Raw genomic sequence first — 26,791 nt, forward strand, 5'->3', positions numbered from 1 at the left:
TTAAATTAATTTATTTTTCTAAATGATGAAAAAAAAATATTCCAAAAATTGTAGCCCTATATAATTAGGACAATGACGAAATAAATAGAAAGAGATATCATTTAGTTAATTATCAATTACTGGATCGGATTGTTGAGCAAAGGAAAAAAGTGCAATTAAGTTACAAATTAAAAATCGAATTGAAAGCTTTCATAATATGGATTCTCAGCAAGTCTCAAGGTTGCATACAAGGTAAACAAACGAATTTTTATGAGTTTTATGATATTTATTCATCCAAAACGTAACCTCCGAAAACTTCCAAAGTAATCGATTGATTCCAAAGGTTCACTATCGAAAATAATAAATCAAAAATGGACTATATATAACTCCAAGAAGAATGTCCATTATTCTTTGTCCGATTTCAAATAAACTGTCGCCGGAACAGAAGTTTGTTTTGTGTAACACGACACTCTGCCCCAGTTGTTGTGTTCCATGATCAGAATATTGGAGAAAGCATTTTGTACGCTACGATATGGAGAGTGATTATCTTCTTAGTATACCAGTTTCAAGAGAATACTCGAGGGATCGGGTAATCTTTGTTACCCGAAGCTGTATCTGAGCAAACAGATGAGCAGTAGAATGTAATGGGGGTAGGAAAGAGGACCGTATCAGATTTGTTTGCTATTCAGCTTGATCTGGATATGAATCCCAAATTGATGTATTGGGGGTATCATCAATCCGTGCAGTAAAGCCACACCAAATTGATATTTCTAGATAACACCATCATCCATGACGGTTTAGGTATAGATGTATAATATCGATTTGCCGAACGAAAATTATTGTCAAACTAACTGAAAGTCTATCTGAGCAAGGACCAAATATTTGAATAGTTAATTCGATTCTGATCAAGTATGGTTATGAGCCATATCAATAAAAAGAAAGGAAACTCTACTTGCGAAAAATGGAGCAATCTTTCTAACTGTATCAATAAAAAATAAGCAAAACCTTTTACTTTAATGTTGAAGGTGATTTGAATGAATTAAAGGATTTGATCAAGACTGGAGTAAATGGTCATTGATGAAAGTCACCATTTACTTTTATCTTATCTTCGAACAATGATTCATTTGGTGAGTGGCAGATAGGTATTCACGGCTTGGCTTGATTTTCAAGCTACTTGGATTGAGCTTGACTTGATTTCACAAGTTCAACTCAAGTAGTAGTTTTTCAATCTCGAGTCAAGTGAAGTATTTATTCATCAAGTAGTTTTATTGTGCAGTGTCACATCAATAAAAACATGATGAAATGAGAAGCAACCTTGTAGAATACACATCGATTTATTTAACTTATTGTATAAAAGAACCGAATTAGAAACATGAATTGAGTTACTATAAATCGAAACAAAATGAAAAAAAATAAGTTTCTCAAGATTGAGAAACCTCCAGGCTTTGTTCGATTTCATAATTTTCTATCCAGGATCTGAGACACATGAGGCTCTTATAGATTTGTCGCTTAATCTATTGCGGGTTTTTGTAACTGTAAGAGCAGATCTGGAAAATTCCCTTGCAACCGGAGCTGAAGATGCTGGCGTTGATGTTTGGAAAGCTATTTTCGAAACTACCAAAATCTACCAATAAATTTTTCAGAAATGTGAAAAAATTTCTAAGGAAATCACACTGGCGAATGCTTTCGTCTCTCTGCGCTCGAAGAATCCCCTTATTTAGTCTAAGCGCGCAAGAGATTCCAGAAATATATGCTGTGCGACGCGTGCATATCAAGCTCAAGTAATATCAAGTAGCTTGATATCAAGTCAAGCAATACATATCTAAAATCGAGCTTGAGTATGTTATTTTTCACGAACTTGATTTTCAAATCGAGTAGTTGGTTAAAATGTCAAGCTTGATGAATCCCTAGTGGCAGATTATTTGTTGAAATAGAAGGGCGTGTTGTGGTTTATAGTGCAATATGGCAGATGTAATTTATGTGACAGAGAAAAGAGTTTTGAATGAGCGTAAAACTCCTCAACAAATCAGAGACTCTAATGTTATTTCACTCTGAATAAAATAATGTAATATGGTTAACAAACTACTTTTTAGTGCAAGTCGTAGAATCTGAGTGAGTATTCTCTCTTCGAAACATCAAATGAAGGTATATTTGCGATATTCAGCTAATTCAGGGTATCAGGCAGTGGAACAAGGTGTATCACATAGTATGGTGTCGCTACCCCTAATCAAATTGTGGAAGCTAATGAATAATGACAAAGTAAGTATCTATTCCCAATAGCAATTGAAGTGATCGATTGTACTGAAATAGGAGTTTTAAAACCAAAAATCCAACGAGACGAGCCATAAATCGGAAAAAACAAGGATACTCTCGATGTTCAAGGGACGTTTGATATCAAAGAAATGCTCACAATTCGTTGATTTTAGTTGGTCTGGGTGCGAGCACGACGCCAGAAATTGAAAAATTCCTGAAGTTATATAGTTATGCATACAAAACCCAACACAGCACTAATTGGGAATGATGGATATGGTTTGAAGCCATTGTTGATGACACCCTTTTTAGATCCAGATGATGAAACAGAGAGGAAATTGTATAAGCTGCTCAAAATGGAAATTGCGACTTGCTTTTATTTATACCTTGCACTAAAACTTTTCTAATTGTAATTCAGAAAGCGTAAAATGTAATGAACAAAAACAAACTGAATTCAAGATGACGAAAATTTCAATTCAAAATCGGAAGTTTTTATTCAAAATATTGAATTTGAAATTCAGATGAAGAACTTTATATTCAGCAACGGTTATAAGTATTTCTGAACAGCAATATGTAATTCGGAAAAGGAAACATTGATTTCAGAAAATATAAATTGTAGTTAGGATTTGCTAATTTAGAATTCAGAAATTCGAAATTGCAATTCAGAATTGGTAACACTTACTTCATAATTTATAAAGATGAATAGCCATATCTATGTAATACCTGTGTTGCATATTGTACTGGTACCTCATATTTGGTTTTGAATTGATAACCTCTGAAATGAAATTTTCCTTTTCTGAAGTATTATTTGCTGTTTCTGAATTTAAATTCACTATTCTGAATAATAACTTTGTTTTTCAGAATTGCAACTTCCTAATCTGAATGTCTATTTCGTTTTTCTGAAATTAAATTAACTGTTTTCAGATCATTTTTTTTTTCTAAATTATACTTTCCTATTCTAAAATATATGTTATCTTTTTCGAAATTTGACTTCGATTTTCTGAACTACATTTGGACAAGGTATGGAATCAAATGCTTTTACTCCTACCTTTTCTTCACGAGCAAATTATTTTTTTTTTCTTCAATATGGCTCATTCAAATTTCTCTTAACTTTCAATTCAGGTTACATCTATCTGAAGTAGCGTAATGAAATTTCGGAAGAATGAGTTCCTTCACTCAATAAGCTGTATTTCTTGTGCATATTACACAGAATCTTGTTCGGTTTAGTTGAGTGAAAATGCTGGAGTTTCTTCGATTATCGTTCGTGGAGAGGAAAACAAGCTTCACATGTAAAGTGAAAGAGCATACTTGTATTTTACACCAACAAAACAATTTCCAGAAATGAGACGAAGATTGATTATATTCGGAAGAGGGCCTATCCCATATACATATGAGGAATGAATAATAACACTTACTCTACACCCCGGGTGAAGCTACTAGATGGTGGAATATGCGAAATAAGGTTCTCTGTGTTTGTAAATGAATAATGAATTTCTGGTTTGTGAAATAGCCGAAGGAGAGACAGTTTGTTTTCTTCAATCTGACGAAGCGAAGCGAGTATAAGGTTTATCTAATTCGTTCACATCTCGTAAAACAAAATCTTTTGAGAATATCGCAGATTCGTGCAGATTTCATGGTTATATTTCATTATTATATGTTGGTACGTGGAATTCTCCTGCCACGGATTTATCTATTATTTGTCGAAGTTGCGATACAGAAAACTGTTCTGCTAACCCACATTTTTCAATTCAAAAATTACTTAATTATAATTAGGAAAATATTCCATTGAATTCGAAAAATATTCAGTGATCCAGAGAAAATAATGTATAATACTCGTACTCGTACAGAACGGTCATTCTAATACTGGTACCTGGTTCATTAAAAAACTGGCCACTTTGTGGCTCGCTCTTGAATTTTGATATCGTGAAAGCATATCACTATGCCTTCTGCACTTCTATTATAAATAACTGTTTTGGTCAAACGTTTTCGAACAAAACACTAGATTTAGATGATTCCGAAAATTTTAACTGTGGTCTAGTCGGTATTCCACGTTTAGTTAGCAATCACCATAGGTTTCTCCTAACTGGTAGTTTAACGTAAAGTTTTTATTCAATGCTCACTTTTGAAACCTTTCAGTCGAATCTCTTGCCACGGAAATATTAGATATTTTCCTTCTTTGCATTCTGTTTGAATATTTTCAGATCCTGGTAACGTAATAGAAAGGTCCACGCATCGCATCAAAGGAAAATTGGCTTTCAGTATATTTGCTTGAATTTTTTATATGAAGAACACGTGATGCTGCATCACCGCTCTAAATTCAACCGTTTAGATTACATAGGGTGGAAAAAATAACTTGCTTAAAATTTCGAATGGCCATTGTAAAGAAACTTTTTCGAATAAATAAACCAATTCGCGTATGAATCGATAGTTCATATATATAATTGAAGTCCACTATAGAGAAAATTGAGTTCTGCACGCACAGAATATATACAGGGTGAGCCAAAGATAAAAAGTTCTTTAGCAATTTCCAGAGAATTGAGCGGTGGAATTTTATTCATTTTCAGCTATTTTGTGGAATATTAATATCAATCGTTCTTTATGATATTACCATCTCCCAATTTTACACTCAATTGATTCAATAACGTTATGAAATATACCATACAATATACCATGCACGTCCCAAAATACGGAGGCCATTACCTTGCCAGCTGACGTTTGAGATTTTGGTCGCTCTCGAAAGCTTCCACCGATTGCTTTTCACTCAGCTGAAACTCTCATTGATTCAGAAGAGAACTGATGAACCTATGGTTCATCCACTGTCACATATCAATGCAAAAAATCCTGTTTTTTCCGCTCAGACAATTCCAAATCGAAGATTCAATGTTGATTTGATCAGCACCGATTTGTAAGTGGCCCACCAATTTCAAGCAAAGCTTTCTCAAGTACAAATATTCACGCAAAATAGTGAATTCTTATTTCTTCGTCTTTCCTGCTATATGAGGCATATTGACTTCATTTATATTTTCTTAAGCAACTGCTGGGGCGACTAGAGCATTGTTGATAGTTTTTCGATTACTTTCAATTTAAAATCAGCATATCACTATCAACCGTTGATGTAGATTACCCAGTATTCTTAGCCACTCGGTTTCCCATAAAAAACAATTTTGTCTCAATAGAACTAGTTTTATCCATTTTTCAGAAAACAAGAAATGTTTTATCGTGTAAGATTTTTAATTGTGTGAATATTAATAAAAATTTTCATCATTTCAACTATGATCCTATTGATATTTTCATGAACTGGATATCCTTCTATATCCCTTTATAATTCCAGTAGCGATATTTAATTTGAACACATTTGAACGTGTTAAAATTCAATATGAAATATATTCACCGATAATTCATCCATATTATATAAATCCCATGGCGTTATGAATAAATATCGTTAGAATCAATCAATATATAGAACATTTTGTATGTATAGAATATAACCGCACACAGTCTGTCAGTTGCTAGGATTAGGACATACAATGTAATGAGTTGTCACTAAAAGCTGTTTCCTCGACGCAATTGCGTAATCGCTTCGGATCAAAGCTTGAAATTTCCAGCAAAGCAGAAATGCAAAAGGCTTACGGTTGTATTATTGATCGATTAATATAATATTTGGTTGGAAGTTCCGGCCATTGGATATTAGTGTGTTGCTGAGTGGAAGCATCCGTATTTATACAGATATTAAACTCAGTATATCGAACGACGTAATTCTTTTTCAATACCTTCATTCAATATTAGTTGACATGTATCAAATATTATCTTTATTTCCAATTCCGTATGTCTTTTTATTTTTCTTTAATATTGTAGATGCTTATTCGTTTTACATGAAGTATAACAATAATACCTAATAATAGTTTATTCTGACATATCAGTTACATGTAGTTTCGTTGAAATCCGAAAAAATTCCTACGAAGTTCAAGAAAAAAAGGTCGATAAGGAATGCAAAACAACAAAAAAAAAGTCGTTCAGAATTTCCGATGGATGTGAAATTTGAAACTATGATATTTGAATACGTTATTTCAGAACATACTCATTAGTGAATTTCAACCATTCATGAATTCGTCCTGTGTAATTGGGTTTCAAATTCACTCCAATTAGTTACTATACAAACATTATTCAATTAATCTGCAGAATATGCTTGGAAATTTTGATTCCGGTTTATTATTTTCAACTATTTCCCTCGTCTCAATTTTCACCAATCACAAACGCTCAATTTTTGATTACAAATGGTATCCAGATGGCGAAACTCTGTCGGTATGCAATTTTATATCACAATCACACCTGCCAAACCACTCGAATCATCGATTATTGCTCTATTTGAAATATTGGGCATCTAATTTTGACCATGGAATATTATCAGATCATTTATATTGATTAAATAGTTGAACCCCATCGCCGTTCAGTGATTGTTTTTTCATGAATTCGTCGGCTATTAATATTTTATGTTTGATTGCTATTACTTTTTGTTTGTCATACCGACAAATGATTGAATCTGACACAATCAATATTAGAATTTCATCAACGGTATATTTTTGACCAATTAAATGGAAAACTAACTCCATCACCACAAAAACAATATTCCATACGATATCAAATATGTAATAATACCTGAAATTGATATGGTAGTATTTAATTCCTTCCAAATCCATATAAATAAACTGAATTTTCGGATATTCTGATGATTTAATATTCATTTAACAGCGAATGTACCTACTATTCGAATTGCACTATTTCTTTCAAAATCTTTCATGATAATTTGATATGCTCTTAAATTTGATTCAATACCGAAACTCAATTTGTAGAGGAACTACGAAAAACGCCAAGAATGCAAATTATATCATCAAATGAAAAAATCAGCTAGGAATGTATTTGATATAATGATGATATTGTGAAAAAATCCCTATATTCTTTAGAGAGAAATATATTTTTACGATTTTGTTTCAAGAGTATAGCGGGTTATCATTCTGTCCAAATATCGGTTCACTTTTTTATTGAGAAAAAAAGAAGTGCAAAAATTTCAATGTTTCAAATTTGGCCACAAACGCTGTATCAAAATTAGAATTATCCCTCTCAAGAACACAAATTATAATTTCTTGTAAAAATGAATACGTAATTTTGTAATACGTTTAGATGTTCATGTCGAGTAAAGATTCGTCCCTAAAATAATCGGTTAATTGAAAATATACGGTATTCTCTCGCTGGTAATGTTTTCACCTTAATCCCATGTTCTGGAGATATCCTGGAAGCGTTTTCATGTAGACGATTCAGATCCGCTCTTATATTCGCACTACAAACATAGAAAATGGGTTTCCCTAACATTATTTGTAACATAAATTTGCTTCTACATAACTGAATAATTAAATAGATCCTTATCATTTCCTCCGATGTTGGTTCAACAATAGGAGGAAAAACATAACCTACCAAACTCAGTCGCCATTAGTGTAAGAATATCATCTATATGGCACGAAATTCTCTCTTTATGCACTGAGGAGTGAGTACATTCTTTCCGTCAAAATTTGAACCCTTCCCAAAAAATTTTCCAAGAGTTATCGACCGATTGAGCACTATTGACTCACTACGTATATATTTTCCCAGAATGCAGTTTTCTGTTATTAATATGTTGAATAATTCAACATCATACAATATGCGTTAAAATTCTGTAATTCATCATTCAAGCGTGGAGAGAAAACGGAGCTTACACTGGTTGTTATAAATGGAAACGTAATATTGATTGAAATATGTCGTGCGAATGGATTCGTTTATAATTTCAGAAATTTTATTTGCTACTTCTCATAGGGTCATTTTTCCACTATAACCAGTTTTCTTTATTGGTCTCGTAATCACTACCCACTTTAATGTTATTAGGCTGCCCCTAATATCAGTTTAGCAGGAAAGGCATATTATTTAGATTATTCCATGTTTCCGATCGCGAAACTGCATTCAACAATTTACGAGGAATGAGGTTGGCCGAGGTGTTCTCGGGCCAATTTCGTCCTCTCAGAGCAAGAACCTACGGCGGCCAGCAGACCTTCGTTATTTTATAAATGCTGACAGTTTTTCTGTGCTTGTCCCCTACACAGTTAAAGACGACCAGCGACTATAGAGTTTGGGTTGTGGCTACTTTAGCAGGTAACAGGCGGTGAAGATGTATTTAATAGTACCTTAAATTCGTTCAAGGATAAAGCTCAATTTTTTTTAATTTTCTTCGGGATAACTTAAGAAAAATCTTCATCTATTGCCGAACTTTCAACAATATAATTTGCATGATGCTTGTAATGGTTGGATTTGTTGTACTAACTGACAAAGAAACTTCAACACCCAGAAGGAGCTTTTTAAATAAGCAACGTTAAACATAGATAATATAGCAAGGAGTAAATAATTGAAATTTGGAAAAAAAAGAAGAGATTCTGTACTATTCACGTCCATGTTTAAAATTGAGCAATTTATCACAGGAATTTGGACAGAAATAATAAATAATCAACTATGATTTTGCCAACGTTTCGGAACGTCTTGTTCCTTTTTCAAGGCTGAAAATAAAGCATTAATTAATCATAAATAGAAACATTAAACATTGGATTTCATTCCTCATCATACAATAAATGAAATATATATTTGAAATAGTTAGCCAAAGTAAAGATTAAGTTGATCATTATTATTATTTCTGTCCAAATCCTATGATAAATTGCTCAAAAAATTGAGTTGAATTTTTTTTCATGAATTTGTTAATAAATGTGTTTGTCCACTGCGATTTTCTATACACTTCCCAACACGTCTCGGGATTGATGCAATAAGATGGTCTATTATTTCTTCTTGAGGGATACTATCCCAAACTACCTCTACTTCATGTCTAGGAGCCGACAATATGCGTGGGGACTGGGAATAATTTCCAAGCCTTTTACCCATGATGTCCCAAATATACTCTATGGTCGAAAGATCTTCGAAAAAGTTTAAACTAACTCTGGCAACATGAGGTCGGGCATTATCTAGCTGAAATATTGGATTCTCGAGCCGGTTAAAGTAAGGGAGAACATATGGCTCCGCTATTTCTTGAAAATAACGCAGCGCTGTCATGTTACCTCGAATAAAGCCTAAAGCTGACCTACTTGCATGTGCAATAGCACCCCATACCATAGCGCCTACTGTCCGGTGTACATGACGCTCAACATCAAACTGAGGTTCACTTCTTTCTCCCCGACGTCGTCTTACCCCTTCTTCGGCCATCATGTGCACCCAAGGAGACTGGAGATTCATCAGAAATTACGACCTGATGCCATTCCACATACCAATGTTGACGTTCTCGGCACTACTGTAATCCTTGCAGGCGATGCTCAAGCTCAACCGTCAGAGTTAAAACAAGATGGGGTCGATAATGCTGCAGTCCAAAAGACCGTTCGGACAATTACAGGATGGCCTTGTTCTCCTAACCACCCATCAGCCAAAGATTGAGTAGAACAAATCGGTCTCTGATGGCCTTAAGTCTTAGACGTCGATATTGAATTTCATTTGTACCCCTTCGACGTCCGGTGCCTACTCTTCTTCGATTTTGGGCATTATCAAATCACGCTTGACAACATCTCATAACAGTAGCTGAATTTTTGTTCGTACGTTTTGCGATATCTCGAAATGACAACCCCAATTTCCGTAGATTTAAAATTCGACCTCTTTCAAAATCACTTAGCTGACGAAGAATTCCGCGTACACGTGCTCTAGGCATTTTAACAACAACTGAACATCGACTTTGGATCACCTAGAATAGCTGGTTTATATTGAATTTCAAAAAACTCGCAAAAAATTACCACAATAATTAAGTACTAAAAATTGTTAACTTAAAAAAACCTTCACGAATTTCTTCCAAAAAAATTTTTAAAATTTAAGAAGTTCCTTGTGGTTGTTGCAGTTTCTTTGTCGGTTAGTAAAATCTATTATTCTATTTTTTGATATTCTGGCCAAACAGAACAGAGTTTTAGGGTGGATTTGTGAGTCGAACCTTATCGTTTGAGATAATTTTCGGTTCAAAGTTCGAAAATTCCAGACATTGTGACGAAATGATTGGTTCGGTTAACGACAGCTACAATAAATTGACAGTAGTTGTCAATTTAACTGGCTATAGGGTCGAGATCAGTTTTTTGTTGCAGTTTTTATTTCGTTCACCAGGAGAGTTTTTTCTCTATCCAACATCAACTTGACAAACGTTCAATATGAGCTCGATCCTAAGGGAATAATAAACTGGAAGTTTTATTTCATACCACCTAGTGTTCCCTTGAGGGATAATTTAGCTGCATCAACTGCGTATGCCCTGGAAGTCTCAGAGCCATTTTCGTTCAACTTTAATTTGAATATCCTTCATTATTCCGGCAAAATATTCCATCCAAAGTTGAGAATACCATGACAGTTTATTTTTTCGAGTAGCCACATGGTTTTATCTCCTTTCAGAATATGTAGCTGAACGAAAAGTATAAAATATTTAAGGACGATCCTACTAGGACTCTTGCCGTTAAGCTTGACGAGAATCTCAAGGATTCAAATCATAATTTCTCAATGATTTGTTTTCCTAATGAATGGTTTTCCAATAAGAAGTTTCATTTTGAATATCCTGCTTTCTGGGTAGCTGTAACTTCTAGAGCTTTCATCTTTTGACATTTGACAATTAAAAACTATGCCATTACTAAAAATATGTTCAACAACGCACTGAAATTATTAAAATTCACTAAAAAGATGATGAAAATTTTTCAGTCACAGCGCGCAAGACTAAAGCATTTTTGAGTCGTCGTGAAGCACCTTTTCGACTGGTAATAGTGAAACTGGTGGAAAAATGTTTATTCACAAAATGACGGAGCTACGTGCCAGGCAAGCTACAAAAGAATCCGAATATCGCGAAAAAAAATTTCCAGGTCGGGTTATTTTTTTTCGAAGTGGTGATCATAATTGGCCATCGATACTTTGAGCAGAAATAATGATCATAAATAATGTCTATAATATCTGATATCCACAATTGATTTGAGACTAAAGATGGAAGTTATCGAGGATATACAGTAGCAAATGTACAAATTAGTGACGGAAATTTTCATGAAAAGTATATGGTTCTTGCGAAATTTCAGATATTCTGATCCAAAGAAAATTCAAGATGAATATTAAAGCTGCAATACTCAACATTTTCATGCAACGAATTTGATCGGGTTGAGATTCTGAGGGTAAATAAAGAATAATTATTTCAAGCTTTCTTCAATAATTCGTGCTGATGGCGTTATCAGAACCATTCAGGAATAAAATCGGAAAAATTAAATAGCTCAGTTACAACATATCCAACAAAGTTGATATTTTGAGTGTGAATATTATATGACGATTCCAAGTTCCATACACTTTCTCAAGCTGATCATATATTCTGAGGAAGCATATAAAATTCAAGAAGCTGAAATACTACACATGTCTATGACAACAGATACAATCGGGTTGCGATTTTGAGTGTATATATAATCACTCATTCAAGTATAGTATATAAAAAAAAATGGTGAAGAACGTGAATTTCTATGGGTCGCCAATATCACCCTTGGAGACTAAATATAGGTACTTGATGTTCGATACCTATTTCCTTGCAGAAAGTATGAAATAATTTCAATGATATCGATGCGATATTTAAATTTTGGCGAAAGCTTGATTCTAACGAACTATAGTATTCAGACGATTCATCCCAACTAGAATAGAAAGGGAAGTAACGTGCAAATCTTCGATAAGTTAATTTGATAAGAAAACAACAATACCAATAAACAAAAAGTTCAGGTGAGACAAGATTTCATCATTGTTAGGGTATTCTTGATATTCATGGCATCTCTTGTTTGTGCATTTCATGATGTTATCTCATTCCACTAACAAGGGAATTACTCCTATTTGAACCACTCATACACAGTTCTGTGATCTGCAAGGATGTACTTGGCACATGAGTGAACTAGCGGTCAAAATCGCCAGTCTCCAGGTCGGTTCTTCTCTTGACTTTTTTCGAATCTCAGCTCGTCGGGCACATGCTTATTTTATTAGGATATGTAGATAGAGGGATAAAATATCACGTAGCATCCCATATCCTACCCGGCGAGGATATGAAGACAGGACAATAACCGTGGAATACATTAACAATAAATCTCTCATCCGTTCCAGTTCCCCCAGATTTATCTTAACCGTGTGCAAGCTTGTACAAAGTCGAGAAAGAAAGATATTCAAAGTTGTAGCAATGTAATTTGGATCCTTCCATAGCCGAATGGCTCGGAATGGAGATTCTATATAACAAACGAACACTCCAATATGTGGAATGTCGGAGACAGGGTCATTCCGTAGGAAAGTTTGTGAATAAGTAGACGGGAACAGGCTAAGACGAACTTAACGGGGAGTAGGATCGAGGATAGGGGTTCATCACCTCTCCACCATATTGGATTCGTACGCCTACATAATGATGGGGCTACTTTTTAGGGTAGATAGAATCCAGATTTCATTTTGATGTCGTCAGCTAGGCCTTCCAAAAGGGGATTTCATGCAGTTCGATAGATGGGTAAGTGCTCGCATTCATTCCTAAACCGTTCAGAGTATGTTGGAATATTCTGAATCAGTATTTTTTGGAGTGTCTGGAAAGGCCCTTCACTGCCTATCCTTGAAAAACGATCAATCTTCATGAAAATTCTCGGGATGAAGTATTATGTTTGATTGATTCATTCATTATTTGAAAAGAATTCTTGTTTTATACCTTTCTCGTAGATGATTCTAGATATGCGTCGGAGTTCGAGTGGATTCGAAATTACGACGTGTGTAAAATTTCAGTAGATTCTCTTTTCATTTTTCAATTCTTATTAATCTGCTGACATAGAGAACATAATTGCAGCATTGTTTCTTACCTGAGAGGATTTATGTTCTTGATCTCCAATATTCAAGGAATCGTCTGGGTTGTTAGGATACTTGACCAGTTCTTTGAAAAAAGATTTTTTTTGTCTCCTAAGTTGTAAGTTGGAGTTTTCAGAAAAGGAGGAATCGACAAGAATTCCTAATTATTTTATGGTTTTTATTAATTTATCATTTCTGTACCCAACTGTATAAACTTCTTCTCTTGAGCCTAATTGACTGTGGAATTCAACAATAAATTTCCGGTTATATTGTAAGATTGAAGATTTTTGGCTATATACGTATAGGTATGTATATGTTTATGGAAATAGGATAATTGGAGTATTGAGCAAAAAAATTAGGTGTTGGAGATAAAGATAGTTACATCGATAGAAATTCGTAAAGTTGAAGTTGCTAGATCTACGATAGGAATAGGTAAATATGCAGGTGTAAAAGGAATAATTAATATAGGAGATAGTAAGAAGTTTCCGTTTTCTTTATAACGTCGTTTTGATCTTTGGTTTGCAATAATTAGCGGACAAAAAATAATCCATTATATTTGGTAATTCAGAAAACCAAATGCTCAAGTTCCTTTTTCCTGTTAGTTCTTCTCTGGATAACTAGGACCGAGACCCTTACCCTCAGAGGTAAAATGTGAAAATGAAGACTACTAATACCTCTCCATTATTTCCTAAGTGAATATTATGAAGCATCACAGTGTAAAAGCTGTACCTACTTGATATACAGGGTCAGTTTAAATAATGGTAACATCGTAGGCGCCTTTCAAATTTTTTATGGCTTTTTACTAAAAGTGGCAACTATTCTATATCATAAAATTTTGAAATGAAAGATAATTGTGTATTAATAATTATCATTCAACATTTTTGAACTTTTTTTTTCTTTCTCTCTGATTTCCTCGATAAGTAAATCAAAATATACCAAAACGTTACCACAAAGCTACAATCTTTTATGAGGACTATGTAGGTATAAGACTTGGATGAATTTCATTATATGAGTTGTATTAATATATCGATCTCGATTCAAAGATCTTAACTTTGACTCGCATTAATACTTGCTGCTTTATCCATTTAACAGTATGTCAAATAAATACGTATAGGTACAATATATTCCTAAGCCCTTAAACTTTTAACATTTGAGTGCAAATTTTTCAAGAATGTTACTTTTGTTAACTATAACCGTTTTGAAACAAATCATAAATTGTCAATTTTGCACATAAATGTGATTACTTAAATGATAATGCGTAGACCACTCCTGACTCTAAAAGAATTTTTCATTCGTTTGAACTTTGTTTTCCTTACACGGGCGAATATTATGTCACGCAATGGACCATTTCCTCAGAGTAGGTCTGGCTACGCGGTTGTTTATAGGCATTAAATATTCTGAGATTTATGGTCTTCTTGTTGGTAATTTTGTTTGGGGTTCTAAAAAGAGATTTATGGGGGGCTTGGTTTATTTAATCCTACTCTAATGAATTCTAAACATCCAATACTTCCAAGATGCTACAAGAGAGGTTTTGTAGTGTCCATTACTGTCAGGAAGCATTTTGGAGGATATGATGAATTGTGTCTTTTTAAAGGAGAAATATTTTCTTCGCAATTATTGAATTTTCTCTCTACAAACTCAAGACTTTCTAATGTTCAATTTCTTTAACTCGTCTATAGTCACATTTCATTTCTCTCAAGCTTAATATTCATGAATCTCAAATATGTGCATAGATTTAAGATTTACTTTCATTAGTCACATATTACTAAATATTTGCTTTTGTTAATAAAAACTTATATTCGCTTGTTTTCGTGAATAAAATCTTAAATTCATATGAACATATACTGCCTATAGAATAATACCTAGGTATAACTATGAACAAGTTGAGATTGAAAAATACTAAATGCACCATATCCCAAAAATATATAAGAGGGCTATTTCTGACTCTACATATAAAAATTAACCAGGAACACTGACTGCCATTAATAGATTTGAAGAATGTTGCAGATCTATAACTTTCGATTACCTTCTCTTAATGTATACATAATGGCGGATGCGCAGATTTAAGGCAAATAGTAGAAGGCATGGAAAAAATTCCATTATTGTCGACTGAAAAACAAGGCATTAATTATCATAGTTAGAATGATCCAATTCAGGCCAAATATTCACTGTTTTGTTCAAAAACTTGTTGTCATTTTGAACATTTTGAAGGTAATATCATTATGCCTCTGTCATAGAAGCGTTCGTTCCTATTGGCAAAAATTGAGACGGTTAATTCTCACGAGCCTCTGTTGATGCGAATTTTTCTCCAGCAAAATTGTTCACCATGGACAGGAACACATGGTAATCAGTTGTTGTCAAGTTCGTATTATGAGGTGGATGCATAAGAACCTCTCAACCAACCTCCCACAGCTTCTGGCGAGTCACTATCGATGTGTGTGGCCTAGTGTTATCCTGATGAATCACAATTCCTCTCCTATTGGCCATAGCCTGGCCTTCTAAACGATTGCTTCCTTCAGACAGTTCAATTGTTGCAATTGTTGACAGTATAGTTCTGAGTTCACAGTTGTGTCATAGGGAAACAGCTCATAGTAGATAATTCCCTGTTGATCCCACTAAACACACAGCGAAACCTTCCTGGCAGTCAAACCTAGCTTGGCGACCGTTTCCGCCGGCTCACCGCGTTTTGACCACGACCGTTTTCGCTTGACGTTGTCGTAAGTGACTTGTCATCACCAATCACTTGAGTATCTGCAACCGCTCCGAGAATCGGTTAATTTAGTTGCAATTCAGCTGCTATTCGCACATGAAAATTCGGCCCGCAAATGATTCCAAATGATTTTTCGTCCAAACTTCAGCCCTTGGCCAATTGAAACAGTGCTTTCATAACGAACGGGCTTGACCATGTCCATGATTTTATCGACATTTTCGACAATTGGCCTTCCAGTGCGTGTTGCATCTTTGACATCTAAATTACCGGAACGGAATCGAAGAAACCGAAATTTCGCGTGATTGGCTTTCACAGTATCAGGATCACTAATACTTTTCATATTTTCAGCCACCTATCATGTATTTAACGAACAGAAACTGTAAAATATAGCATATTTTCTAGTGTTCATGTTTGACTTGTGATCAAACTGAACTGAGTCAATTAATCACAAAACTGTCAAAAAAGTTTTCGTAGTTTGAAATCTCATCTTCATAAAGCTATCTAGTGCGATCGGATACAACGCGAGATACAGATAACAATTGGAGAATCATTGATTTTTTTCACTACACCTAATATGATGGTTGGTAAAAAACATTTGTTGCCTTTCATTTACAATGTGTGGGTTTATTTCAACCGAACAAGTTTTTTATTATAGGATTTCACTCACAGTGTGACATCAAACAAAGGAACGTCACATAGATACATCATACGAAGATTGATCTCAAAACATGTCACGTGTTATCGCAGGTATTGAAACGGTGTTGAAAACATTTTTCGTCTCACATAAATATTGGGAAACTGCCAATGAACTTCCGTGCGTTCAAGTAATGCGAATCTCACGAAACTATTAGCCATAGAACACAAATCAAGTTACTAACTCAGGACTATTTTATTGCATAGAAACCCAACACGAACACTGTTGAAAAGTTTTCCGTTTCTCATTCAATATATATTCTACGAAGATATTTTGAACTCTCGAATATCCTGTTGGCAAATGGCAGTAGTCATATTATTCACTTCAGTTATATGGAAAGCACTCTGTTTTTACACAACAATTATATGATGGAACAAGATGAGGAGGTTTTCGATTAATTTTTTCTGATAATAATAGTAGGGAATTATACTAAACATAATATTATTGACTCTTATTTAGTTCAACAAAATATATAATATTCATTTCGAGGTTTTGACGACCTAGAGTTTATATGTTGAGCTGGATTACTGTGTTACATTTGTAACATTTACGACTCAATTCAATATAAAATGTATGCACCCCACGAATTGAGTATATTTGCTGCAAAAGAGGTTTTATTATACGCCGACTTGAGTCATATTAAGTTGTTCAATACTTTTCAAAATATAGGTAGGTATCCGCCTGATTAGTTTCAATTTGTCAAAGATGTTTATCATTTCTTTAGAATTATAATTAAATGATAATATTCAAGAAAACATCCTATATATGTGATAGGATGTTCCTAGAATTAATTCAATTAATCTAGTGCTGAGGAACATGAAAATAATTACCAGATAAAAAGGTCTCCCTGCTTTATGGTTACCTGCCTTGATCATGAATCAAATTGAAAAGCGGGGGAGGAGATATTAAGTGTCATCATTGTGTGAGTTGTGTTGGGGACCACAGCTGTTGCTCCGAAATCCATCAATTCATAGAAGTTTGTCAGAGGGATACATCCCACTGCAAAGCTATCAGTTAATTTTCAATAGTTCAGAGGATGAGACCAAAATTTTCTATGTATATGAATAATAATATCTCAATGGTCATCTAAAAACTTTAATCTTTTGTTCATGACTCATTAAGAAAAATTGGAATTAAAAAAAACATCAAAGAGAATCTAAAATACCTACCTATGGACTCGGCTGTAATCATACATTACATTGAGAATTTTCCGATGACACAACTCATTGACTAACGATTATAAAACATCAATGGAATACACGCAATATTGAAATCAGGTGTTCTGTGTTTTTTTTTTGTGAAATATCTATAGAACTGATGTCCCTACTAATTATTATTATTATTATAAGTTTATTGAGCAAATAGCTCAATTATTATTGAGCAAATAGCTCATTATTATAAGTTTATTGAGCAAATAGCATATATCCGATAAATCGATTATTCAAACATGTGGGATATATTCGAAAAGTAAGTACATTTCAGTTGTATAAACCGAAATAATGTCCACAAATTATCGGATTATCATTTCGATAAACACCAGATTATTTCTGTTGAAAACACTAACACTTCTTCAATATATGTTAATGATAGTGATGATTGACGCATTATGCCTGTAATATGCAATAGTAATTTCAATCTCAATGAACACAGATTATCTACAAAATAAGGAAAGCAATGACGTGACTTCAGAAGATTTTGAGGGTTTGTTGATTTAAGCGCAAATTGAAGCCATGAATACCACATAACTCTATATAGGTATGTGTGATGTCCTCGGATGCAATTGGACCAAGAATGAACAAGCTCACGATAAATCCGTCATTAAATTCATGAATATTCATCTGTCAAACCGTAACAAGATAACTACTGAACGAAAAAAAATAAGAAACTTGATATTTTTAGAAGAGGTTGCAGTTGAGTTCGTTATTTGCCAAAATCCAGTTAGAGGTACGTTCAAAATTTTGGAATAAAATTTTTAAACTTCGTGCCCAATTTCTTGTTGATAACGTTGATATAGAAATTCAAGCAGAATATAGAAAACACCTAATTTATCTGTGACAAGAGATCCGACTGAGTTTTTGAATAATATTTTATTTCAAACTCAATCTTTCAAAAGATTTCTTCAATCCAAAATGTTCCAAAAAGGAAAATACTAATCAATTTTTCTGTGTCAGAAATTGATATGATTATACTAAGTATTGATCACTAGTCAGAAATAATGACTGCAAACACTTCAATTTGATCTCTAGATCCAAAAGATCCTTTTAATGGGGAATATTTCATCATGTCAAAAGTATATCTGAAAGCAACATTATATTACAGTTTCCCTCGGATTCTTCCGTTTATTATATAGAACGGAAGCGTATTTTATCGCCTAATTTTTGATATACACTTAAACTTTTGTCCCCAAGAAGCCGTAAGCGATTATGCGCCACCCAGCTTTCACTGAAATAAACGATTCAAGACGTCAACTTTCATTTTGAGGAGTGAACTGGGAATCAACTTCGTTACCAGGAGCGAACCTAAATTATAATGTCAAGTTTCTTCAAATTTGTTTGAATTACTTAGGTTAAATAGATTTCGTTCGTCAGTTTTCGTGCCTTTCAGATTTAGAACAAGAATTCGTTATGAGATACAGATTGAATATTGAACGAAACTCATTCTCTATTCTTGTAGGAAAATTAGAAAAGTCAGACGCTCACATTTTTTTTGAGATAATTACTCAAGATGAAAAAAGGTTTGTTTTACTGTCCAAAGATCAAGCTGAAGTAGTTGAAAATCTAAATGAACTTCACGTGTATTATAACTTGATTTTTCAGTGAACGTTTCAAGTAGTCAGTACAAGGTATAAAAATTGATATAATTAGGAATTTGATCACATTCGTAGAATTTGTCTCACTAGATATTTTTCTGATATACGTTGATTTGAGTGTATTCCCAACAGAAAAATCAATAAATTAGGTACTTAATGCATACCTATACTAGCACCATGAATTGAAAATATATATTCTAGCATATATAAGTTGGGATGAAGAATTGATAAGTAAAGGAAAATGCGAAAGAGAGTTGTACCTTATATTTATTAACATTCAGAAATCTATAAGAATAATCTTCGATCAAACCGAAAGATATTCTGTTTTGAATATCTGATAAAATGTCCACTGGAGGAAAACAAGGAATATTGTTCCAGAGAAAATGTCACCCTGTGGGTTTGCTATCGAAATTGGCATGCCACATGGTGTGAACTATCATTGATAATATTTATGCCAAATTTCAGTTGAATATCTTGTGAAGTGTAGATACTATGAGAGAGAAACTTGAAAAAAATGTCTACTTTAACACACTGTATCTCGAAAACAAATGAAATTCGTATAAGATCATATGAATTTTTTGAATTACTTCCACGTGTACAATACGCTCTTGGAGTTTGGCCCGTTCCTCCCGACTCACCTTGTATAGTATAGGTGTCTAAATATCAAAACATTGACTGATAATAAATTTAATCAAATTGAATGAAAAAATTTGAATTCTAATTTACCCAAGATGCCGAAATGGGTTGAATAAGTGAAGCATAAAATTATATCAAGAAATGAAGACAGAAAAATAAATAGAACAGTTGGCACGAAATCGTAGAGGAAAACAAATCAGATCAATTAATCAAGAATTAATTCAAACAAGAGACAGTAGACATCAGATTCGTTACAAACTACTTGAATACCAAAAAATGGATCATAGATGATTAATTTTTATTTAATGAGTTTATTCAGAAAGCTGATTCAGTTTCATAGGTACTCAATATAATTCAATAACTTTTAATTTGTTTGTATAATGAAATAGAACAACTTTCTTTTCAATATTTTTGGAATTATAACATGTGAATTCAGTTGGGTTGAAGGGTCTGAACAAAATTTGAATAACAAATTGATTTATATTATGATATCTCTGTGTCAAGTCATGAATCGGCTAACGAAAATCAAAATTTTGAAGTCTACTATGCATAACAGTTGGTATATAAAAAACAACCCTGAATCCAAAAATTATTTCAATTTTTTTTGTTCGGCAATTAGAGTTCCATCGATGCAATTCTGATGCAACTTAAACGGTTTCTCGACAGAAGCAGGGATCGAATATTTGAAATAATAATGAATTCCCGTCAAAAATACCCTTAATAACCAATATGGTTGGAAGATTTGCATTTCCATAATGCACCAATTTTGAACAATATTTATACGGAATTTAAGTATCTTAGTAATCGAGGATATATCGATAGAGATATAGATAATGAATCCACAAATTCATATTTCCATTGAAGTTCATTGAGTTTAGCTGCCACTTCCATTAAAGGGATCTAATAAAATGAGCAAAATTACCACAAATCCAAATAGCTAGTGTAATAATTGTGGAATAATCCTCAATGAGGTTTTGAACAAAATGCTTTTACTGTGAGTCTGACCGATATATTATTCAAATATAAAGGCAAATACTGATATTATAAATAGTTCTCATTAGGAATGTGAAATGTGTGAATGGCATATAGAATTTAATTGATAATTTCATGAATATCATCTATTGATGTGTCGATTCAAATGATAGATGCAATAATCGTCAACCGCAATCATTTCAGACTATGAAAATAGAGATACTGTTAAAATCTTTGTTTGGTATAGTACAACTATCAAAGGTTGTTCCCTAATTCCATTGTTCCATTATGTAATGATAAATCATGTTTTCGATTCTCTATGGTCAGTAGAATATTTCCTAGTGAGAGGTAAAATGTTCATCTAATGATGATAAACTACTATCTAAGCATGTTAGTATGCACAATCATCCTTAGTTATTTATACATTATCAAGCAACGTTATTTCCCCATGGTCTCTGAAGTTTCCAAAAAATTTTCCATTTACGAGAAAACCGTTCAAATGAAAAAACAATTGCTCAGGAATTGCCTCTAAACCATTTAATTTTGAAAACCGGTCGAATTTACAAATATACTTTTTTTGGAAAAATTGTTTTTCCTCAAATTTTTTTATACCTGTGCTTGATATTTTTTACGATCAAATATTTGAATGGTCCATGAAAAATAAACTCTTCAATTTTGATCGAGGAAATAATCGAGTGACCCCCTCTAGTCAACCACCTTGTACAACAAATTTGAATTTCTATGTTTATTATAAGGAAGGAAATCTTTAATACAGAGAGCTATTTCGAGTTACCTGGAAGTACGAAAAGGATATTTCTTTATTGTAATCTGTGTTGTCGAAACATTCTCTCGTTTACTTAAGCGGTTGCTTACTATATTATCAATACAATTGTAGTGAATCTTTGCTAGTTCAGCAAAGTTACCCATATCACTCTGAAATTATCAGTTCATGTTAGAATACTGACGACAAGCAGCTTCATCGAGAGAAATAACTTGACGATTGTGTAGGTCAGAAATATATAGAATTAGTGAAATTATGAATTATTTTTTCAAATTCCACAGCTCCTATACTTACCCAATTCAATATTTACTGTATCGCTCCTAATAAATTTCAAAACAACTGAAAATTCAAAAACACTAGCTTTCCTAGAGCTTGTTTGAAAAAACAAGCGTTGATGCTGATAAAACATCAATTTCATGGATTTTTTTTTGGCAATTTTATTTTACCGATGATGGAGCGAAACTTCATAAAACGTATGTTTTTTATCTTTTTATGAAGTAATTGAGAAAAGGTTAATAATTTCAAACTTTGTAAATATAAAAATTTATCAATTTCAAATTAAAACATAAATCAGAGGATTATAAGATTGTTGTGGTTATCAATGAAAACAACAATCTAGATCCATAATGATTCCATAAAATGGAAAAGCACAAAAAATCATTTAAAGGAAAGCTGTTCCAGCATTGCACCTGAAAATGGCGAGTGATATAGATATATGAAAGAAGCGCAATTTTTTTTGATATCGACTAGCTTAAGTACCAAATTTGAATTTTTTTCAAAGACCTAATATAGCTTCAGAAAACTGAACATTTGAAAGCTCAATAGATACCCAAAGCTCATTGCATAGACTGACGTTGATGCCTATAAACATTAATTTCTTCTAAAAACTTCATATTTTGGAGGAAATTTTCTTTCACTGATGATGAAACTTGCTGTACTTCACATTAAGGGTGATATTTTTCGGAGTTATTGTAGAATGTCCTAGAATAGAATGATTCTATTCCTTCTGCATACAAGATAAAACTGCAGTAAAACTCAAGTCTACTGATAAGTGTACATAAATGGGGTAAGGTCAGTTAGAATGTTTGATATGATACATTTGTCATCTGATTTCAGTATCAAAATAAACTATTCGTATTCAATTATGATGTGAGCAAGTGGTTGAAACCAATGGGGATTCTTTCGAGGAACGAAATTTTCAGCTTTTCTGTTTGAATGATGTTATATATTTAATTTTTTTTCAAACCTATCCTCATCATTTTTTATTTGACCAATTATTAGATACCCGTGTATTGAATGTGATTTTTCAATAATCATAATGGGAAGATTTTAATGTAATATTTGTCAATGGCTTTAGGATTTATATTGAAGACAATTTACTAAGTCTACCGCATCACCACATCAGTGTCAATTTTTACCTTGGTAGCTTTCTGCTGATGAGTAACACCCAAGCAGCGCAACGAACAAAAGTCTAAATTGTTGTAAATTAGCCATCACTACCACCGTTTCAGTTCACTTCACATGTTCCTTCCATAAGAGAATGTATAATTTTATATCCTCTTTAAAATTCCTCTTCGCTCCTCGTTATAAAACTTCGGCAAAATTTTCCTCAAACAATGAATAACAACATATAATTCCAGTGAAACTTTCGCAACGTTCAATAAAAAGTACAAGCGACGTCACCCTCTATTTATCTGACTGTATCAACAAAAGTCAGACGATAAATTCAATTACAAATTTCGAGAGCAGCTTCCATTCGTATGGTAAACATAAGGGTATGCGGAACTTGCGCTTTCCGTGCTGATCGAGTCGCTGAAGAAGCCAAATCCGAAACTGAATCTCCAACGTTCATACTACTGTATTTCAGTTGGAAGCACCGTAGCGCAAGCGCTATTTACGCCTTGCCACTGCTGCTGCGAAATTCGACAGCCGTTTTTCCTAATTTGCACCTTGTTCAACAAGGAATGGGAGATGATCATATTTGTTTCGAAAGGGTTAATTTATCTGGAAACATTGCATGGCGCAACCGGTGCCAATGAAAGGAAGAAGAAGAAGTTGCGTGTTTTATTTATCATAAACTTCAGTGGGAGAACAGCGCACCATAGAACAAGACGAAACGACCTTCAGAGGAAGAGTGTGACTAGTTTGATTCATTCAGGATATTTCTATTGAATTCTGTTTCATATCCACTTTTCAAAAGACAGAGCGTTTTGAAATAAAATTAGATAGAGAATAGCAATTGAGTACTACAAATAAATGCGTTATGGTAGGCGGTGGGAATACCGCAAGGCATAGTACTGGGACCAGTACTGTTCCTTATTAATATGTACGAATATTATGCATTGACATAGACAGTAAAGAGCTCACTCATATGTAGGCGATATGGTAATGTTGATTGGATGCGACAATTTGGTTGAAGTTCGTTAGGGAAACAGAAGTCAGTATGTAGTAATTGAAGAGTTGTTTGAGTGAACATAGGTTGAACCTCCACATAAAAAATTAAATTTTATCAGATTCTCTCTTTCCAGAACAGGCCAGCTACATTTTACCTCTATCTCGGTTTATCAGAAAGAATTCAACCATTATGACTGTTCTTGGCCAGATAATAACATCAATCAAATATCTGGTAGTATATTTTGATCAGCATATGAGTTGGGAATTGCACACTCGATAATTGAAAATTCGATGTGGAAAATGAACCAGTTTTTTATGTTTTCCGTGGAGCAAACAATAAACTATCTTCACCTAAAATTTATTTGAATCAATTTTGCGCTATGGAACGGGTACGTATGAGTTGGTGCTTATAACAATGACCAAGAGGGCGCACAGATAAAAAAAAAATTATTTTCAACATTATATTGCATGTGGAAAAAACTTCCAGTTCTCTACTATTATTTCAAATATCAAAAAAACACCAGAAAGTTATACATCCTTAACTCTTTGATGCATCCAATTAAAAGTAATAATAATGATATAGGTCACAATATTTCGAAAAAATGCGTCTACAGTAATGCCGTTCGTTTGAAATTTCATTTACAGAGAAAGCTTTGCTTCATGGGTCCAAGATACTGAAATACAAGAAACGCAACTAATTGCTACACATTACCTAATGGACTATGTGATGTGAATTTTTAATAATTCATAATAATACAAATTCATAATTCCTCTGGTCGTCAAATTTTGGACTGATGCAAAAAATGTTAGGGAGGCTAAAAACAGACATACCCAAGGTGGAGAAATAATCTCTTCTGAGTGTTGGAAGTTCATTGCTTGAATTCCTAATCGATTCCACTATAGTGGAATCAGTTGCCTCTTGTTATGTTTCAATTTCACAACAAACAATAAAAATACATTGTACAATTTTTGGTATGAAATATTCATTACCCTCAGGCGAAGTTATAGCTCAATGAAATGAACCGACCAGAGTGAAACATATGTCAAAAAAGCAGTAAATTACCATAATGTTATTAGACCTGGAAATCTTGGGTAAATTTTATTCGAAGAATTCGACGTTTGAAAATAAGAATCGACTAGTTCTGGTTTCATCTTGTTCCCACCTACTCTCATATTCTATATCTAAATTAAAAAAAATAGAAAGAAATTATATACACATACATCTTGTCTTTATCATTATCAAAAAGAGATATTCCAATGAATTCCAAAATAAAACATAAATCTGATGATTAACAGATTGTCTACTGTGATGATTCTAGAAGAAAAAACAAATTAGTAACTAATTCCATAAAATGAAAACAGCTCCTTTGTACTCTTTGTCAAGTTAACTTTTTAGTTAACTTACGTAGAGATACTTGCAATGGCAGCAATTGCAATTGTAATTGCAAGATGTGTGGAAATGAACCAAGTTAGAACCTATTAGAAATGTAATATAGCGATACAATCCTACAGTAAGGCTGCAATCAAAGCACTGAGATTACATATCATTGATTCTAAGATGGCAGTGCAGAAGAAAACTCAATGAAATAGGCAAGGTCTGTTCAGTCTAGATTCCCGATCACTCGGGAATTGAAGGAAATGAAGAGGTCAACACACTTACCAGAAAAGAAGCACAACGCCTTTCATTAACCCAGAACCATTCTATGGTATAGATAGATTAATGTACCCTACAAGAAAGAGTTTCAGAAGAAGCAAAAACCTAGAGAGAAACACTTTAGCGGTATCTTCCTGGGTTGGATTATTCCAAAAATGATTGATGTCTAGATGTGGACAACTGAAATCAATTCAAAAAGAAATTAGTATAGCACCGATTGACTAGTCTCGATCTAAGAAGTATCTGGATATCAGCAAATATATGCTACACTCCCTCACTGGATTCCTTACAGGGCATGGTCGCCTCAAGAAGCACCTCATGAGAATGTGTATATGAGAAAACAACGAGTGCAGATTCTGTTGGGAGGAGGAAGAAAATACTTAGGACAAGGGATTTGTAGAAATGAAGAAGTGATCTCCTTGAAGCCATCCCAGATACTAGAGTTGAGTAAAACTCTGGAACTGGAGAGCGACCTGTATATTATGACGAGAACAGTTTTGAAGGGGAACACAGCCGACCATAGAACAAATTTAAAAATGACAAGGGGATTTTGAATATAAATCTAAATCTGAGCGTACAACACTGAAAAGTGCTGGTGGTTTTTTTCAATGATAGATATTTGTTATTTACCTACAGAGTGTATTAGGATCTCCATGAATTCCTCGTCATTTATTTCCAAGTGGAACAGATACAATTGTAATACTTATGATGTATTAATAATAATAATAATAAATTGCCTTCATTAAAGAAAAAAAATTATATCTAAATGAATATTATTACCTACTCTTTCAAAAATAAACATAAATCGGATGATTATCAGATTGTTTATTGTGACGGTTATAAAAGAAAAAAATCCAAATTACTAATTCCATTAAATGTGAAAAGCACAAAGAGTTATCTTATGGATCTGTCAACTCATCATTTCTATTTGAGTAAAAATTACAGCGATCACAAATATTAACCAAATCCAACTGAAGTTCTATAATTAACTTTGGTTTTCT

The 26,791-nt window shown here is 33.4% G+C and overlaps 1 protein-coding gene across 1 annotated transcript in view; it reads right to left on the minus strand.

Annotated features, from left to right (window-relative positions):
* Positions 1 to 23,558, minus strand: part of LOC123674627 (lachesin) — a 250,357-nt gene extending 226,799 nt beyond the window's left edge. The window contains exon 1 of the mRNA XM_045609564.1: positions 23,161 to 23,558. Coding sequence (XP_045465520.1) covers positions 23,161 to 23,236 — 76 coding nt within the window. The 5' untranslated portion in view covers positions 23,237 to 23,558. The remainder of the gene's footprint in view (positions 1 to 23,160) is intronic.
* Between the last annotated feature and the right edge of the window lie 3,233 nt (positions 23,559 to 26,791).

This window comes from Harmonia axyridis, chromosome 3, assembly GCF_914767665.1.
Source record: "Harmonia axyridis chromosome 3, icHarAxyr1.1, whole genome shotgun sequence".
Taxonomy (NCBI): Eukaryota; Metazoa; Arthropoda; class Insecta; order Coleoptera; family Coccinellidae; genus Harmonia; species Harmonia axyridis.